General features: G+C 31.7%; 4 protein-coding genes across 25 annotated transcripts in view; 2 read left to right on the top strand and 2 right to left on the bottom strand.

Moving 5' to 3' along the window:
- Nucleotides 1-4: 4 nt before the first annotated feature.
- Nucleotides 5-1,643, bottom strand: LOC105833390. Of its 3 annotated transcripts, none has more exons than XM_012675112.3 (5): nt 1,476-1,639; nt 1,209-1,384; nt 882-1,143; nt 447-806; nt 5-320 (listed from the first exon to the last, which is right to left on the bottom strand). In XM_012675112.3, the coding sequence occupies exons 2-5, from the start codon at nt 1,346-1,348 to the stop codon at nt 96-98; spliced, it is 987 nt and encodes a 328-aa protein (XP_012530566.1). In that variant the 5' UTR covers nt 1,349-1,384; nt 1,476-1,639; the 3' UTR covers nt 5-95. The 3 variants fall into 3 exon arrangements, with proteins under 3 accessions (XP_012530566.1, XP_012530565.1, XP_036139738.1); XM_012675111.3 differs by having other exon boundaries at nt 1,209-1,367; nt 1,476-1,637; XM_036283845.1 differs by having other exon boundaries at nt 135-320; nt 407-806; nt 1,209-1,367; nt 1,476-1,643.
- Nucleotides 1,644-2,021: 378 nt separating this feature from the next.
- Nucleotides 2,022-8,685, top strand: LOC105833389 (trafficking protein particle complex subunit 10). Its single transcript, XM_012675110.3, has 12 exons — nt 2,022-2,431; nt 2,670-2,887; nt 3,094-3,287; nt 3,379-3,574; nt 3,904-4,015; nt 4,133-4,320; nt 4,410-4,628; nt 4,772-5,535; nt 5,657-6,323; nt 6,392-6,853; nt 7,153-7,471; nt 7,665-8,685. Exons 1-12 carry the CDS (start codon nt 2,239-2,241, stop codon nt 7,793-7,795), a joined length of 3,663 nt encoding a protein of 1,220 aa, XP_012530564.1. The 5' UTR covers nt 2,022-2,238; the 3' UTR covers nt 7,796-8,685.
- A 2,033-nt stretch (nt 8,686-10,718) lies between these two features.
- On the bottom strand, nt 10,719-12,020 carry LOC105833388 (H/ACA ribonucleoprotein complex subunit 3). Its single transcript, XM_012675108.3, has 4 exons — nt 11,668-12,020; nt 11,360-11,402; nt 11,152-11,276; nt 10,719-11,065 (listed from the first exon to the last, which is right to left on the bottom strand). The coding sequence occupies exons 1-3, from the start codon at nt 11,719-11,721 to the stop codon at nt 11,179-11,181; spliced, it is 195 nt and encodes a 64-aa protein (XP_012530562.1). The 5' UTR covers nt 11,722-12,020; the 3' UTR covers nt 10,719-11,065; nt 11,152-11,178.
- A 2,167-nt stretch (nt 12,021-14,187) lies between these two features.
- Nucleotides 14,188-18,693, top strand: part of LOC105833385 (dystrophin, isoforms A/C/F/G/H) — a 459,023-nt gene continuing 454,517 nt past the window's right edge. For 14 of the 20 annotated variants that reach the window (XM_036283830.1, XM_028191394.2, XM_028191395.2 and 11 more), the window contains exon 1: nt 14,188-14,293. In XM_036283830.1, the coding sequence (XP_036139723.1) occupies nt 14,203-14,293 (91 nt within the window). In that variant the 5' untranslated portion in view covers nt 14,188-14,202. Of the gene's footprint in view, nt 14,294-16,691; nt 17,030-17,502; nt 17,949-18,693 lie in introns of those variants that run through there. The other 6 variants (XM_036283836.1, XM_036283834.1, XM_036283835.1 and 3 more) reach the window with 6 other exon arrangements.

The raw sequence follows: 18,693 nt of genomic DNA, 5'->3' as shown, positions 1-18,693 counted from the left end.
GGAATCCTAATAAAGATAATTTTATTAAAGCAAAAATAAATATTTTTAGAGCTAATAATTTTTTGTTTATGTGCACAGTATAATGTAAGTCTTCATTAGCTTTCTATAGAATCCACGGTAAATACAACTGTTCCACCTCTATCATTATCTTCGTCGTCGTGAACTTCATTATGTTCTTCATCTTCAGAGGAGGAAGATGAGGAAAGTGTATCGTTCGCATACTGTGAACGGCAATTACTGATATTTCGTGGTGTAGGATCAATACCGTATTGTCCTATTTGATCAGTTAGACGTTCCAATGCATGTTTTGCTCGAATTTCCTGTTAAACAAAGTTTTTTTATACATTATAAATACATTTAAAGTTAATTTAAAATGTATTTTTAATAGTACACTATCAGAGAGTACTTTTCCTAAAAAAAAATATGTCTTGAAGTGTATGAAATACTTGTAATTTTTCAGCTTGTCTCTTCTGCAATCTTAGAGATTCGTTTAAACTCATAACTTTGGCTGATTCGTGAACTATGAGAGGTGGTGTAGCTGCCGTGACCTCCCAATGTTTATGTAGCTTCCTCTGTTTCTCCTTCATTGGATCATGTACATTGCTCTTGGTTGTTTTGTACGGCTTAAATGGCTCCTTTTTACTCGTTTCCTGTGTCTCCACTTTATTGACAATATATTTCACATGTTCTACATCTAAAGGATTTGCCTTGAAAGTTTTAATCTCTGCTATGTCTTCTGGCTTGATAAGACTTTCTTCGCGCACCACATGTATAATCTTTTTATTGTGAACACCAGTCCCTGTAGGCTATTGAAACATAACAGATTTTATGTAAATTACTTGAATTGACTATTACCAATGTTTTATGTTAGATCTATCAACCTGTGCTAATATCTTCAATGGATCTTCATCGTCGTCGCTGTCCAGCTCGACAATCTTGATTGTATCATTGTCATCATCTTTATGACACTTTCCTGTCCATTCCAATTTGCTCATAGCAGCTTTGCCTTCAGACGCTATATTAAACCGCGATAGCAAATTGGCCACCTCTTCCATCTCATTTCTGTGCTCAAGTTCTTTCAGTATTTTATCATGGAAGTTTATTATTTTCTCTCCTTTATCAGGAAGCTGAGAGATAAATTTCCTGAAAAATGTTACAGTTTAGGTTTGTCAGAATGTTGGGATACAACAGTTTTACGTCCTACCTACTTATTAGCAAGAATTTTTTTCTGCCTTTTTAAAAGCTCCTCCAATTGAAACTTCTGCATCTTGCTTAAATCTTCGATGTAACCTTGACTTTCCTTCTTCAAAGGAGTTACGTCGCCAGGTATCTTTGATATTTTCGACATGTTTCTCGTTATAAAATTTCTAAAAGCGGGATATCGCTATGAATAAAATTTACCCAAAATTTAACTTAGCCAGAGAAGATTAATGCAAAATGCGTTATATTATAAAAACTGCGTCAAACAATCGTACATGTGTGCCTTGAATCTTTCGCAAAATTGAAGAAATTGGAGTTCAAATAAATTCACAGCACAACGCTGAAAATCTCTGCAATTACTAAAAAATATCTTTGTTGTATAAACACGGTAAACGGCATAACGCAATTAATGACAATTAACGTGTCTTGCTTCGAACGAGCAGCTGTCTGCTGTCACCGCTTTGCACTTTCTACACCTAAAATGAATGAATGCGTGGTGTGTGTATGTGTGTGTGTGAAAGAGAGAGAGAGAGAGAGAGAGAGAGAGAGAGAGAGAGAGAGAGAGAGAGAGAGAGAGAGAGAGAGAGAGAGAGGAGACAAAGAAAACGAAGAACGACGAAGTGCGGAGAGTGACGAGCATCGCAACGCGATATATCGAAATGCCCGTTTTTCCGTGAATCGATACAAAACGAGCAGCATCGCATCAGTGTGTGGAACGACACGACGACGTCGTGTTCGCGCGGTTTTGCACTCTCCACACTTTCTTATTGTCTCTCCTCTTTCTTCCACCGACGCGCGAGTGTACATTTTTTGCGCATCGAGTGCGGAAGGTGTAAGTCAGCGCGGCCATAGGGAACAGATCAAAGGACTCCCAACCTCAATGAAGCTCGGGAGAGTGCGAAGTGAAATGATGCTTGGCTCGTATGCCAGACTGCCACTGAGTCCGCGCCAGTAAAGAGCTCGTGGTCCGCACTCGCAGCGGATTCGGCGAAATCGCGGATCGCACGAGCGAACCTTCCCGAGGGAGGAAGGGTTCCTATGCGCGCCGGCGAGCGAGGAACGACGAGGAGTTATGATCGTGGGCCTGATCGGGAGCAGCGAGCAGCTCGCGAGGCACACCGCCAGTCCTCAGAAACGATGAACTGCAATGGGGGATCGTCCGTGGCTGGCGAGGCACGCGGCAAGGCGACGGCCGCCGTCACTTCCGTGGACAGCAGACCGATCGTCACCTGTGAGTTCCTTCGCGATCACGGTTTCTCCCCCGCCTCTTTCCCTCCGCCCCACGCCGCGCCGTTAGCACGGGTATCGTCGCCTTCGACGCCCTCCGTCTGTCAATCTTCTCCTGACGTTTCCTCCTACCAATCCAAGACAATCGGTGTCTGGATAAAATTTATAGCTTTAAATAATCATTGTCTCTCTGAGTGAATCAGAATATAATGATATAATGATTATATGATTATATGATACAGATGCCGGAGATGAAAATTTGTTTTCTACATTGGAGAAGAATCTACTTCAAGCTATACCTGCAGATACAGTGGAATGGCGCAGGTCATTCAGCAGGCCAATTAAACAAGTCAAACTTGGGACTATCTTTGTGCCATTTTCCAGAGATATTTTGCCCACTGACAAGGATTGGCATCTTATAAAACAACCAATCTTTCATATTTATTGGACGGAATGTACCGTAAGTCTTTAAGGATATATCACTCAAACTAGTTTCTTATATGACACATATATCTGTAGAATGTTATTCTTTTTATTTATACCAAATATTATATTAGACAAAGTTATATGAATAATATTATGGAATTAGAATGATCTATATATTTAATGTATTCATGTTTTTAATAAACAGCAATAATGAATTTTAATGTTTATATATTCTTGTAGGATGTTGATACCTATAAGACTAGTGTCAGAGATGATATTGATGCCTGGTTAAAAATATTGAATTTATATCACATTCAAGATTGGATGATTGTGTTAGTAGAAACATACGATATAAAGAAAGCCAATAAGCTGTTACCTAGGACTACAGTCTTAGATAAAATACGAAGTGACTTTGCTGCCAAGAATGGTGACAGGTAATTACAAGATATGATCTTTTACATTTAATCTTGTAACGTAATATATAAAGAATATTGTTAAATATCCACACAAATTACATTTTGACAGATGCTTTGCTGTAATTAATCCAATTAAATCTGAATCTCGTTCCGCGGAATCATGGAGAGGCTTGATAACTCGCATTCGTCATTTGATGTTGACTGCATATGACAGAACCTTATCACGTTTTGAAGATATTATACGTGAGCAGAGAGAAAGGCGGAACAATCCTAACTGGAATTTTTGCCATTATTTTCTTCTACAGGTAATGTTTGCTGTACACAAATTTTCATTTCTGAATTTTCTAATAAAGTACAAAGTCAAATGATAAATAAAATTAAGCTTCTGAAATGTATGGAGAATTATTATATATCTTATTCTGTTATTAGTAACATCTTGTAATATTTTTAATTTTCCAATTTTTTATGAATCTAGTGTATATGAGATAAGGATTAAATCTGAATCTATTGATTACTTTGTATGATGAGTGACATGTCACCTTCCAAATTTCCTAATATTAATCTTGGAAACTGTGACATTCTCTTTATTTTGACACTTGTACTCATCCATTATAAAATTAAATTGACATTTTAGGAAGAACTGGCATTTGCATTGGAAATGTTAGGTTTGTATGATGAGGCATTGGTGCAGTATGATGAACTAGACGCTCTCTTTACACAATTTGTGCTCAATTCTAATGTAGGAGGTATTGTAATCCTTTTCTAAAATCTATTTTGTATTATGAATGTACATTTCATATATATAATGAGAATGGATATTGAGATGCAAAGTAAAAACCTAAATGTAGATAAACTGTTCATAGATACTCCAGGATGGTTAAGTCTATTTCAAATACCTCTGAACAACTGGGGAGGTGTGAATTTAAATAACGGTACAAACCATCATCTTAGGCTTCTTTTGGCTGAATGTAGAGCATCTTTATTGGATCTTAGGAGTTATTTGTTTAGTAGACAATGTGCCATGCTACTTCTGTTTAATAAACCTTGGGAGGTTTGTTCAAATTATTAATAATTAATGGCTTTGTATAATTGTATAGTTTGTGATTTTATTTTGAAACTGTTACTGAATATTCTTGATAGGTTGCACAAAGGTGCTTATCATTTGTTCATAATACATTGAGCGAGCTAAGAATCTTAGAAGTACAGAAACCTGAGGGATCTGTAGAATGTTGGTCATTCCTTTGTGCGTTAGAGGTTTTGCAAGCGTGTCAATTATCCATCAACAATATCGATAACAATCAACAGTTGGATTTGTGCTCTTTACATACGGCTAGCTTGTGGGCACTTGCAAGAGATAAGGTAAGTAATTTGATTTATTATTTTAATATTTATTTATATATATTATTTATTATAGTATATAATAAAATAATTATAATAGATGTAATCCTTGAATTGTTATATATGTGTTTATATATTGCATCATGTATCTTTCTTCTTTTTAGTTAGGAAGCTTAGGGAAATTGTGCGGCCTAATGCCAGGAAGTGAACCGACTAGTGAACAGTTGCACACAGTTGTTTATCTTATAGCAGGTATAGGAGATTCGGAGCCGCAGATAGAGGGCAAGTTAACGCCTACGGACAAGTTAAAAGAGGCACTCTCATCCAAAGAAGCATTTAAGAAACAATACTTGGAGCATGCGGAATTAGCTATGGGCACGTACAAGCATGTCGGTCGCATTCGATCAGCCAGATTAATCGGCAAAGAATTGGCACGGTTCTACAGCGAACTCGGAGAGAATCAGAAAGCAGTTGCGTTTTTATCTGATGCTTTAAAAACTTATATGGACGAAGGATGGAATCACTTGGCTGTGCAGACACAGTTAGAGTTAGCCGAGTGTTACAAACGGATGGACGACGTTGAGAAATATACTAAAGTGTGCGCGGCAGTAGCTAGCGCGAGTCTTTTGCATATAACTGTACGCAATACATATTTGGAAGAAATGTTAGGCTACATGAAAATGATCTCTTCGCCTCAACCATTACTCGCAGAACTCGGGTGTGCTTTTACAATACTCAGTATGGAAGCTAAAGTTATGGATAAGATAGTAGAAGACTGTGTAGTTAACATCGAAATCACTGTACAGAGTTTATTTCCTCGGGAAGTAAGATGCACCAGCGCTGCTATATCTGTAGAGGAAATACAAAAACCATCTATGCCTAATAAGAAAAAAGGATTAAAATCATCTGTTGAGCCTCCAATACAATTGTAAGTATTAACGAATAAAATTATAAGTGCTTTTATTAACAAAAACCTGTGTACAATAGTGTACATTGTATTTTTTTACTTCTTATATGTTGAATTTTTGTTCAAGTTTGTTTTATTTCAGGTTATCAAAATGTACATTAGAAGATATGAAACTACTTGATCTCAGTTTATTACGTTTGCAAGTATATTCTTATTTGGATTACAAAGAAGACAGGAGTCTCGGTTCTGCTAGTGTGATTAATAAAAATATGAAGCCACTCGTGAGACGTTCAGATAGCGCAAAACATAGAAAACCTTCAAATAATACAAAAGGCGATTTTAGTAAAGCGCTCATTTGTGGTGAATTCGTTATGAAACCTGGTGAAAATACATTTGTCTTAACAAGGCGAGTGAATCAACCGGGTTTGTACAAAGTTAGCCAATTGTCATTGGTGATAGAAGAAAAATTAGAATTTTTATCGTCTATACTGAATCCACGATTATGCTACGAAGTAGCAAAGACGCAGCCAGCGATATCCGTAAATTGTGGCAGAGATTTACTGGCAGGTCTTACTCAAGATATTGAATTAGTTATTTCAAGCGGAAGTACAAAGATAACCGAAGAAATGAAGTTAAAATTACGCACATCACGCGGATTGACGGTGCAATCGCAAAGTGTTGAAAAAGTAATGGTGAAGGAGTTAGAGATACCACTGCCAACGTGCGAACCATTTCAAATCGTAAGAGTGCAGTTAAAGATTTTAGCCGAATTACCACCAAAGAAGGATGCTTCATCTATGGAACATAAGGTATTTATCACTTGTAATTTATATTATTCTCTTTCCCGATAAATATTACTCAACATTTCTTTTTTCAGTTGAATATACAATGTCCATGGGGTTCTGAAGAAAGCATACCTTTGCATTTTGGTCCACCATTGATGTCAAGTATGAAACTTCATACGGCAAAACAAAGAAAATTCATTCAAATAGTTGTAACTGGTTTGACAAGTCAACTTCTTCAATTAACTGAGCCTGAATTAATGACAATTTCATCGATAGACATTAACTTTAAAAGTTTAAATCCTGTCGCGGGTCAAAAGTTAGTGATAGGTAATGGAATGAATGTTTCTTTTATGTGGGAACTTGAGATTGGAAAAGATGAAAAATCCACGATACCAATAAAGACTGACTTTCGTGTAAAATATATATCAGTTAATGATACTGAAGAATTAAATAATACACATGTTGACGATGATCCACTACATATACATAATCTAGAGAGAATTGAGAAGGCATGTAGTGTTTACAGATGCAACTTTGATATTATAGATTATGTGGTAAGAACAACTACTCATTATTAATTGATATATTTAATATATGTACATATGTGTGTGTGTATAAATTTATTTAATGATAATTTATATTAATGTAGTATTTAGTGCTACTTGTACAAATTTACAGCACAGTACATTCTAGAATGTGTTCAGGAATTACGCCTAGATAATTCGAGGCAGTTTATAATGTATACTATAGATAGTATAGATGAAGTACACATCATAATATAGACATAATTCCTGAACGCGCCTCTGTATATATTAGTACAATATTAATTTGTTTTTGTAACAATGCTTTTCAGACTTTATTCACAGTATCCTCGAAAGTTGAAACGAGTGGTGGTGGAGGAGAATTTTGTCGTGCTGGTAGTATGTGCCACTTGTGTCTTACGGTGATGCGTATGCCTAATCTTAATCCGAATCCTCCACCACAATTAATGTATGAAGTTCTAGCTGACCAAACTATGTGGGCGGTGTGTGGTCGTACAGCGGGCATTGTATCATTAGAAATAGTAGAGAAACAAAGCGTTACTTTAGATGTGATGCCTCTGACAAGTGGTTATTTGCCTCTCCCTGTTGTTAGATTATCTCGATATATACCCGCAACAGAAACGAAAAATGGTAAGTTTAAGTATTTTATATTATATATGTCACTATATGTGACATGTTATTTATAATTAATATTTATAATTTGTGAAGAAACTTATCAAATTTTTATTGAAGATGTTTGCTATGATCTTGAAAGAAACAGATATTACGTTTATCTTTAAGTTGTATGAATTTCTGTAATTGTTTTGTTTGTTTCTATTTTAAGATATCGTCCGTAATAAAAATGATTTAGGATCTGGTCCTCGATTAGAGCCATTTAGTCCGGGACAAGTATATAATGCCAGTAAAGCACAACAGGTGCATGTTCTGCCAGCAGCTCCATCAGAATCGAATTAAAGATGTGTAAATTGTTGTTAAAGTTATGTATATATACGAATCTTTGATTTTATGTAACAAGTCATCAACATCTTTATTTAGGAAGAGTTTAAGAAAATAATCGCAAGTTTTTTTGTATCAAAGTGAATAGTTATGTAAATATTTTATTTTAATTTCATACAGTAGATAAAAATTATGTTATATAAATTAATATTTTCAAATAAGCAAATTGGCGTTGGATATACAATAGTCTAATATTTATTTATTTCTATAAGATTTACAAGATTAATTCAGTTTTCGATTACCAAAGCTATTCATCTTTCAAAAAATCTGAAGTTTTTTAATTAATTATATTAATAATGCCATAAAAAATTTTATTTAAAAATTATGAATTCTAAATCTTCTAGCTTCTTCCTAAGTATATATTTTGTATTGAAACATTATGTTTAATATATATAATTATTATATTTTATAGTAAAATTATATTAATCAGAAAGTAATCATGTTATTGCAATAATATGAAAGAATCTATATTATATTAAAAAAATATCGACAAAATATTCTATATTTCTCAATAATTCTCAATGACTCAGTTATTATAAATATTCAGAAAACTCGTTACCCGTATCCTAAATTATGTACTTATATATTTTTGTCATATTACATTACACATGATATTTTATTTCATTTTGTTTCTATTCCATTTTTATTTACAATTTATCACTATACGAATCCTATTTGCTATCTTTTTTTCGTTTGAAATATTCTAAATATTTTCTTAATCTTTAGAAGGATGGTAATATAAAAATTTTTCTCATATAAAATACAAATATATGTAAAATTTGTACAAATATTTGTTAGCGATATACTCATAAGCTTGTGAATAAATGTTACATTTTTACTATGTTAAATTGTATGACATATAGTAATCCTTATGAACATAAGTTTGATACGTAAACTACGAATTTATTTACTGCTATGTAAAAGTATAATAGTGTTCATTTAATAATATTTATACTTCAAATTTAAAAATTATCTGTAGAGAAAGAACATACATTATATTTGCGTTTATTTACGAAAATTGGAAATACTGTCAGAATGTCATGAATTTTTCTTGTGTTGCCATGTTTTCTAGAATATTATGATCTTTTATAATTTTTTATAAATCTTTTATAAACGTAAAATAATTACAAAATACTCTTGATTGTTCTTAAGTTACATGTTAGAACTGGTTTATACGAAATTGTTTATTTTAATTTTTTGATAGAAAATATTTCTATTAAGTATTATAATACATTTATATTATCTATTATATTTATTATATTTAACTTATCTATTTTTATTATATTTGTTGATCCTATGTATATGTACATTTAAACTGTTTTTTATGTAAGAATGATATAATAATTTTGGTGGTAATATGTTATACCAAATATTTATGTACAAGGTGATTTTTTAAGTATTCTAAAAGATTTTTCTTTAAGAAAAAAGGTTGATTTTTAAATATTTATTTAATTATTTTAAGGCAAAAATGTCATATAATTAATATGTTTGAAATAGCTTAATCTCAAAGATACAGAATATCAAAGTTGAAGAAAAAATTTTATTATTTTGTTTAAAGTTGATAAAGTTTTATATAACGTTTGAAGGACGTGAAAATAAATCGGATAATTTTCAAAATTTTTGGAAGAACTAACTTTTTTTAAATTTTAACATTTTATCTTTGAAACTAATGGCGAATTCGGTTGGATGCACCAGTGCGTACTGAGTGCGCCCTCGTTTGGTGTTTCGTATTCTGTTGGCTTGTATTCAGAATGGGAAAAACTAAACGGCACTTTGCCATAAGCCGTTTTGGGCATATAAAATTTTTGTCTCTTAAATTAATATAAAGAATCGTCCCTTAAAATTTTTTAGAATACTTAACGACCTGTATATAAAAATGGAAATGCATAGTTAATAAAATATATTTTAATCAAATATTTTATTGTGTTATATATTCTAATACAATAATATATAATATTTCTATTGTATAAGTAACTATATTCTTATGTTCTTAAAATATTACAAAATTTCAGTATAAGTTCAAGTTAATTGATACACTAAATACACACATGCACGCGCATACACACACACACACACACGTATACATTTATTATATTTATTAAATGATTTCATTTAATCAATCGGCCTAATGTTTCACGAGTTATAATTCAGGGTTATGTATTACTTTTTCTGTGCAAAAAAAAAAAACATTTTAACTTTACTGCAATATTCAAGTAATTATTACAATATCTTGATTCTATACTCAAAATTATGTGTAGTAATATTTTAAAAGTAAATATAAGCTATATGTATATGTGTGCGCACGCACACACACAAGCACATAATGCCTAGATATAAAATATACAATAAGTATTTTAGTCTCTTTTTGAAAAATAAGTTATATTCGTTTTATAAAATAAATGTGATAATGTGACTTTGGTACTTTAATAATCAACCTGTGATACAATCTTCAAAATTCTAAAAAAAAAAATTTTCCACATAAAATTTGTTCTTAAGCAGGATACAATCGTTTAATTTACGTTTTATTGTAGAATATATTCTATCAACTATGCATAATCATTAAAAATTACGTAACTACACGCTAGTCTAAATAATAATTAAATGCAGTTGATGAATAATTGTAATTGTGATAAAAAATACTATAAGTTTTAATATTCTTTAATGTCAAAAAATAAAGTCATATCAATATGTTAATAGTTAATGAAATTGTAAGATTGTCAAGTGAAACTCAATATTGGTTTTATATTTCGAATTTCTTATATAACGCACCATATATGTTATTTTAGTAAATTTCGGCTATTTACATAAAATTAATAAGATCATAAATTATAATCTTATTACAATTTTCTAAATATAATTGTATTATATTGCAAGTCAGAAGATATTGTATACAATTTTTATTTTTTATAACGTACAGAGATAATAAATTGTAAATGAAATTTGTACAGATAAATATGTGTCGGCATTGATACGTGAAAACGAAAATTAATACGTAAGAAATGTGTTATTTACTATTAACAGAACAAGACAATATATGAAATAATTAAATGATATTTAAGTATATTAATAAGTTTTATTAATAAGTTTTTGATAGAAATAATTTCTTGTTATCAGATTGCAATAATGATGTTAGATGCAGTTCCATGGTGTAAACTGTAATAATTTTATGTACAGATTTTTCCTGGTTATCACTAAAGGAAGTTGTGGGTGTAAAAGTTGAACCACCTCCTACCGATAAAAATATGAAGATTATTGTACTTAATGGTACCAGGTCACATCATAATATCATATACTTCCTTTCATTCATATCTTACATTTTTCAACAAATTTTATATTGAACATTAATATTTAGGTTGTGGTTGCTGCGTCAAAAGAAGACCAAATCTTCTCTTCATAGTAATTCTTTCTCTTGAATATTTGTCTTCTACAGAAAACCGTGCTGTAAAAACATTTGATGTTAATCCTTTCATAATTATTCTATGTAAAATATTTGTGCAAAATAAAAATGTATTAATGATTTACCTGGATGTGCAGACAAGGTAGGCTTTCCATTAGGATCTACTTTCTATAAAAATTAATCAATTATTAAAAGAAATAGAAAATCTAAGATTTTATCTTTAAGACTATCATAACAAAAAAATAATATAGTGAAGCTCATTGCGAGTTATAATAATCCATTTAAAAAGAGAAATTACAGAAATATGTAATAATATGAACTTTATTATGTTGTATCAATATAATTTAATATATGTTGCAATACATTGTGGCTCAATATATTGTGACTTACAGTATATTTTATTATATATTACAATACAGTATATATATATTACCTGTAAAGTGTACACCCGATTTCCTTTGTCATCCAAGTAATACATGAGATACATTTTATAATATTTTAACAAATATTTGTTCTCAATAAGATATACTGTATATGTACAGTGCAAATCTAACCTACACGTGGCGATACGTTTTTCTTTTTCTCCTTCTTTAAGTATCAATTCTCGAATTTAATTTAACCAGGAAAAAATCAGATATTTTTAAAATTAAAATCAAATATAATACTTCGAAAACAGAAAAGTTAGTCACTTGAAACAATTTAGGATATAAAACGCATCAAATCATGTTCATCACACGCTTCACGCTGTTCGTCGAGTCCCTTTTGAGTGTAGCTAGTGTAGGAACAGCCAGTTAAACACTTGTTAAACCGGTATCAGCGTTTGATTGGCTGAGATTCCTATACCAGAAAGAGACGATTAATAAACAGCATGTACTGTGAGAATAGTGCGATTCTTTTTGGAAATAAATTGGAGTGAAGATCGACTGTTGCACACAAATTTTCGTAATAAGCCATAGCCATAAAATGCTGCTAAACGTCGTATTGACGTTTTTGCATAGAACGGAATATCTATCTAGTGATGAGCCAATCATTCTGCTTTTTCCGAAAAACAAATTATTGGCGCCATACAACGCCAGTTCGAAATTTTTTCAGCTTTTATGAATTTTATAATGTCTTATTGATTGAAATTGTAATGATGCGTGGTTAGATTCCATGTAAAAAAGGTCAATAATCAATTAATCAACGAATTCCAGGTTCGATCTCAACTGTCACACTATAAATATATATTTTTCGAGGCCACGTCAAAATTAAGTCTGATGCAGCCCATGAAGATTAAGGGGCTAAGGGGATGCTGACGATATATTTGTCTTATAGTTTATTTCTACTTTAAATTATATTATACACATATATGGTCGTGTGTGTGTGTGTGTGTGTGTGTGTGTGTGTGTGTGTGCGCGCGCGTGCGTGTAAAATTAAATTTTCAAATTATCGATCGACTGACCTTTTTTTTCATGTCTAAAAACGAATATATACTATTTTTTGTGCTAAAAAAATCGTATGGAGAGACACAATAGATCGTACGCAGGAGTTCTTGCATATACACTTATTATCATGTTTATTATCGGGTCTTACGCCGCACGTATGACAGGTTGCGGTCGCGAACGTAGACGCAACGATGAAGTTCGCCGGCGATTGTATTAGTCGTGTCTCTCTCGCCAAGACGCACCGGCCGCGACGGGTGCTGAGCGTGTAGGCGCGCCGATTGACAATTCCTCGTCGTGTGTCGAGTAGTTGACATATACAGTGAGCACGCGCTCCGGACGCGACGCGGGAGCCAGTCCGGATGGCCAGTGGTCACTTCCGCTGACCAAATCGCCTGTCAGTGCTCGTCCGTCAGCTTATCGTCCGCGACGCCCGGCGAACGAAAAACGAGAAGCGAGAACTTTTTCCCCGATGTCACGCGGCCGTCTTCGAGGTGAACGATTGCTCGTACAAAAACTCCAGGTCGATCAGGCGCGAAAAATGACGCGCGTTCTCCACATCGCGATTTCGATTTCGTGGGATATCAGAAGAGGCGTGTGAATTATTGGGGAAGCTGGGCGCGCGCGGAAAACAATAGGGCCCGCTCGCGCCGTCATCCCGCGCAGGGCGTCGATGATGCTCTCAGCTTTGTTTCCATTGATGATTATACAATAGGAAGCATGTAATCACCCGCAATTTGTGCGAACGTGTACAGGTGGAGGTCATCTGTTTCGCGTAACAAATCGTAATTATACGAGACTAGCATGCTTGTTGTTTTGGCTCCGTTCAATGGATTTCATACTTAATCGAGCGCAAAAAGCTTTTGATTAATTGCAGAAATATTTCCCTCATCGCATACCTATATGCGTTATAAATTATATATCTTAAATTGCAAATAATTTAATAAAATATGTGTGTGGATAAAAAGACTTTGATGCGTGCTGAAGAAAATTTTATAAAAAATAATAAAATAATAATTCTCTAATAAAGCTATTTGATTCAATATACTTCGCGATTTAAATCTCGTGATTTTTAAAGTCATTAATAAATTTCTGTTTCAATCAGAGAAGGCGTGATTAATGTATTAATATAATTGTTATTCGTATTATACAATTATAATCTAGAATCTTCTTATTATAACTTTAAATACGTAACGGAAGGATAGTTCCAAAATTAAATTTTGCTTTTGAATTCAAATAATGTACTAATGAGTGTGATTGCACGAAAATAAGAATCAGCAGAAATCGTAAGTGTTTTCGTAATAATTCAAAGGTTTACGGATTACTACTACCGATAGAAATAATAGTTTTAATCGTTCGTATTATCGGCGAACCTCTGTAAAAAATTAATCGTCACTGATACCGTCTGTCGCGACGACTTTAAATCTGCCTTACATTACTAATCTCATTTAGTCTAGCGCCTAGAATCGGTTGCGAACCGTGCGACACTTTGCAGTTCATAAATACTGCTAGATTATCGACTGTTTACGCGGTCGGTCGCGTTTCAGATGCAGCGGAGGAAAATTCGTTGGATTATTCAAATACCAGAAGAACCGCAGCATGTCGAGACCGTCGAGAAGCAAATCTCAAGTACGAAAGGTAAGAGAATTCGGATAACACGTATTCTAATAAAAATCCAAGCACTATGTGTCTAGACGAAAATTCCAATCTTTTGAAGACCTTTTTGAATATCATTCTGGAAAATGTAAAAGTTTTAAATTTGAAAGTTTTATTATCTTGTTATATACATAGTTTAGAGTTGTCAAGAAGTTGAATTGTACAAAATTGTACAAATAATTTATGCAGTATAAATGTAATATATTCGATTTAATTTAAATGTTATTTAACACGTGGAATGAGATTTTTGAAATATGATCAATATTCTACTACGTGGGATAATATTTAGATGCATCTTTGATTTGTGTATTGTGTAATAATAACGTACTTTAATAAATTTAGCAACGGTTTTATCAAAAATGTATATTTGTAATAAACGGCGTGTAAAACTGAAGATAAGATCTTCTGTAAGAGATTGATGTAAACATACATAATTTATTACATATGTATATAAATAAACATTCTCCATGCTGAACCTTTACATCTGTTTTGTGAAGTTTTATTGAGCAAAACTTCTGAGTATAGATATCTTAAATCACATTCAGGCTGATAAGAGAAAGTTGCGACATTGAAAACATAATATATCAATCAGACTGATTTTCAATTTGGATCTTCTATTAAACTGTAAATAGTAGAATCTTGTGTATGTAAGATTGAAAAATTTAAAACAATCAAATTATTAGAGACCGATTTTACTTTGTACTTGTTTATGTACTTTGTACTTATTTTCTACTTGCGGTAGAAAAAAAACAAACGTGTCTTATACACTCAGGAGAAAATGTTACACAATTTCTGACATACTTTCGTTACATCGTTGTAGAATGTAACATATTTTGATAAACAATGTAACCATATAAAATGATATATAACATAACATTCTGTTAAAATGTATAACCATGTAAAATCATGTAATATTCTGGCAAACGGTGTTTGACGATACGTTTCGCATATTTGCTAACTTCCATTTTTTAAATCTATGTATTATACAGTATTTTAGAAGAACTTAATTTTAGATTTTATGTGCTTCTCAGTTATACGCGATAACAAATTCAAATTAGAAATTAAAATTCAAATATGATAAGAAAAAGAGAATGCTATAATTTTACATTAATATTATAATCTTAAGATAATTTATATAAATCTAAAAACATTTCCGATAGCGTTATGCGACTAAAACTTGTGAATATCCAAAGAAAAATGTAAAAGATTTGTTACAATCTATGTGTCTAGGATTCACGTCACGTTTAGACGTATGTAGTAATACTTTATTCTATTCACTGTGTAGAATCGTGACATATGTCGTTTACGTGATTATAAATAGAGATGATCAGCACAATCATGTTCTTCGCGTTGTGCTTTACATCGTTGTCTCCTTTCGGCGTGTCTTTTTATAGATAATCGCCACATTGTCTTTTACGGCCGTAGCTTCTTTGTTGATGGATTACTTTGTCCGCGCTCCTAATATTCGCCTGTCTTATTAAATTTACTTTGAAACACGTAAATACGTATACCGTGGAGCCGGAATGCCAATGTTGTGGATAACGTAAACGATATTGAGGCAATTTCGTTCTGTGTGCTCAACTGTCGGCAAATAAATCTAGCGACTGCACTCGGTAGCAGAGGCTCCCGGATTGTCCCAAGGCTCAATCGATGATGCGCGTACTGTACAAAAAAGATTATGTTATCATTCCTTTATTTTTTCAAATACGATATAAATTGTTATAATCTGCAATATTAATAATTATAGAATATTAAAGGCAGACCTGTCAGAAAGCGCACATTAATATGAGATCTGTTTAAATATTAATGATAGAGAAAGGTCGTCAATATTGATATAACCTTCCTAAAGCGGCACTATTTCTCGAAAATTAAACATTGATCTACTAGATAATTAAAGAAGTCAAAATCAATAGTGCATCCATTTATGTTTGTTTCTATATAAAATATACTAAAAACGAATTCGTCAAAAGTGAGAACAAAATTACCATTTTCTCTTATAAGTTGCATGTTTTAAATTTTGAACAATAGTGAGTTATATTATATATTATTGATGTATTAAATTATTTTATTAAATTATTTTAATTTCTCAGACGTTTATTTTTGATTATGTTGCGAAAACATTAATTATTACAAAATATGAAACAAGATTATAGAAACTGTTAACACCATTTTAGTTTACGTTTACGTTTTCAGCTATTTTTTTTAGCTTTTGTTTAAGAAATTTTATATAAAAAAACTAAGTGTATATGCCGATATAGTTGATTTACTTCTACCTTCCAATAAACACGTTTTGAGTATATTTTAACTTAACAAATCAGTTAAGTCGAATATCAAGAGGGTGTTTGATGCGTCGGCGCTAACATCTGCCGAGATCACCCGCAGGGTCGAAATCTGGGATGCCGCGCAGTGTCGCGACGGGCTGCGTCCCATGAGGTCGTTCCGAGTTATGGAAAGTCCAATGCGCTATTATTATAGAAGTTCCCTGACTCCGTAGCCGCGCTAGATTACCCGTGGACCGCTATTCGGAAACAACAATCGTTCTTGACGGAAGCGAGTGAAACTAACAATCATTTAGGGTGTGAAGTTTTCCCAAAGAGTACTTGCAAATATATGATCTGTATAGTAGGAAGAATTTGCTAGAACATAAACTCCGAGTGACTTTGCCTTTTGTTATTAAACGAGAAGAACTTATTATTTCTTTGTGCTGTAAAGTCAACGGTGTTTAATATATAATTATTTTATTATGTCAAATAGATTATTATAACTTTTAATTTTTTATATCTTTTTAATTGTAACTTGATTGTTTTACCCGTGAAAATTTTCGTCTTGAATCAATTCTATTAGAGGCATTTAAAGAAATATAATATATGTGTTTTAGTGTATAATATATGTCACGTAAAGAAAGTATTCGTATATATTACTAAATCAATAATGTAATATAAAGGCACTTTTTTTATTTTGATTAAATGAACGATTATATCTTTCATCGTTCGTTTCATCGTAATTAGCAGTCTGACCGTTTTAAATCACAATGCACGGATGTAATCAATGTGCAGTCAATTATAGCAAAATGATAAACACGTGTGTGCGTATTCATTTAATTAAATAGTTATAAAAAGAAGATTATCAAGTTTTCTATATGTTATAAATTATTTATTGTACTTATTTCAGAAAATCAAAAAGTTGAAAAATCAAGTTATTAAACAGCAGCTATTTTTAATAAAATTAATTGTCCAATATTTAAATGTAATTTAATACATTTTGTAGACATACTATATGGTATATACTATATGGTATAAAATTTATTTTATATTTAAATGTTTTATCTTTTTATTATTTAAATGTTTATGTTATTAAATTACATATTATTTTTCGCGCTCCAGAGAGATGCATGTTCAATTACTAACATCATCGATAGCGAATTATTATTTTATGATGATTTTTACATTAATAAATTGTGTTAACGATTTGTGCTGCATCAATATTTGAAATTGACATTCGTGCAAATAATTATGAAAAATGTATTGAAATAATAAAATTAAATAATAAAAAGTTTCTAGTGAAATATATTTATATCTCATCTCGAACTTTGTACATAACTATGTGGAGATAAATTAATACAGAATGGATGATATATGTGAGTATAATGTCTATCTCAATTAGTACATTTTTATGTATGTTTTATGCACGAGTTTTTATTGTGATTTTAAATATACTAATTTTGCTGTAGAAATACAATTTCTAGTATAATTTCTAATTATAATTATTTTTAAAATATTCACGCCAATGTTGTTCAAGATATAATAGAAAGAAATAACTTTATTTAAAAATTTCTGTTTCTTTTTCAATGTTATCAGTGTTGTCTAATTTAATATTTTATTTTTCATTATTGATAAACTATTATACATAAAAATAATATTAAAAAATTTTATTCGTTGACTGTCCAATTTAGAAATATATGTACAAAATTATTATAAGTTACGATGTGTATTTCACTTCTACGCTTTAAAGTCGCAAAGGATTAATAAATCTGATTTAACTCTTAACTTGTGCGACGTAATAATATTATCTTCCTTCTGCGGCAAGGAGAACTTAAGAAGCTAAAAAAGTAAAATAAAAATTACTTCTCTAACAAATATAAAATTTTAATAAAATAAATTAAAAAAAAAAAAAAAACGCTTTATTAAAGAGAGCGGGATAGCGGTAGAATTGCTTACAGCTTTCTTTATTTAGTCGTGTTAGTGCTGTAAATCGTAAATGCACGGCAATGTTACAACGAAAATGCTAGGAAAGATAACTGTAGCATTGTTTTCGTATTGAGAAACCATTGTTCTAAGTAGTCTAAATATTTCTTGGCCAATGGAATGTTTACTTTCTCTTGT

The sequence above is a fragment of the Monomorium pharaonis genome, chromosome 3, assembly GCF_013373865.1.
Source record: "Monomorium pharaonis isolate MP-MQ-018 chromosome 3, ASM1337386v2, whole genome shotgun sequence".
NCBI lineage: Eukaryota > Metazoa > Arthropoda > Insecta > Hymenoptera > Formicidae > Monomorium > Monomorium pharaonis.
Note: the sequence above shows the minus strand (reverse complement) of the source record. Positions and strands in the feature narration are given on the sequence as shown.

Bases quoted from the DNA above. Each gene is read 5' to 3' on its own strand.
- LOC105833388 (XM_012675108.3), bottom strand. From the start codon at position 11,721: ATGTATCTCATGTATTACTTGGATGACAAAGGAAATCGGGTGTACACT. The intron at 11,403-11,667 runs GTAATATATATA...TAATTTTTATAG, and splicing joins ATCGGGTGTACACTTTACAG to AAAGTAGATCCTAATGGAAA. The intron at 11,277-11,359 runs GTAAATCATTAA...ATGTTTTTACAG, and splicing joins TACCTTGTCTGCACATCCAG to CACGGTTTTCTGTAGAAGAC.
- LOC105833390 (XM_012675112.3), bottom strand. From the start codon at position 1,348: ATGTCGAAAATATCAAAGATACCTGGCGACGTAACTCCTTTGAAGAAG. The intron at 1,144-1,208 runs GTAGGTAGGACG...AACATTTTTCAG, and splicing joins AAAAAAATTCTTGCTAATAA to GAAATTTATCTCTCAGCTTC. The intron at 321-446 runs GTATTTCATACA...TTTGTTTAACAG, and splicing joins GACAAGCTGAAAAATTACAA to GAAATTCGAGCAAAACATGC.
- LOC105833389 (XM_012675110.3), top strand. From the start codon at position 2,239: ATGCGCGCCGGCGAGCGAGGAACGACGAGGAGTTATGATCGTGGGCCT. The intron at 4,016-4,132 runs GTATTGTAATCC...AACTGTTCATAG, and splicing joins GCTCAATTCTAATGTAGGAG to ATACTCCAGGATGGTTAAGT. The intron at 5,536-5,656 runs GTAAGTATTAAC...GTTTTATTTCAG, and splicing joins GTTGAGCCTCCAATACAATT to GTTATCAAAATGTACATTAG.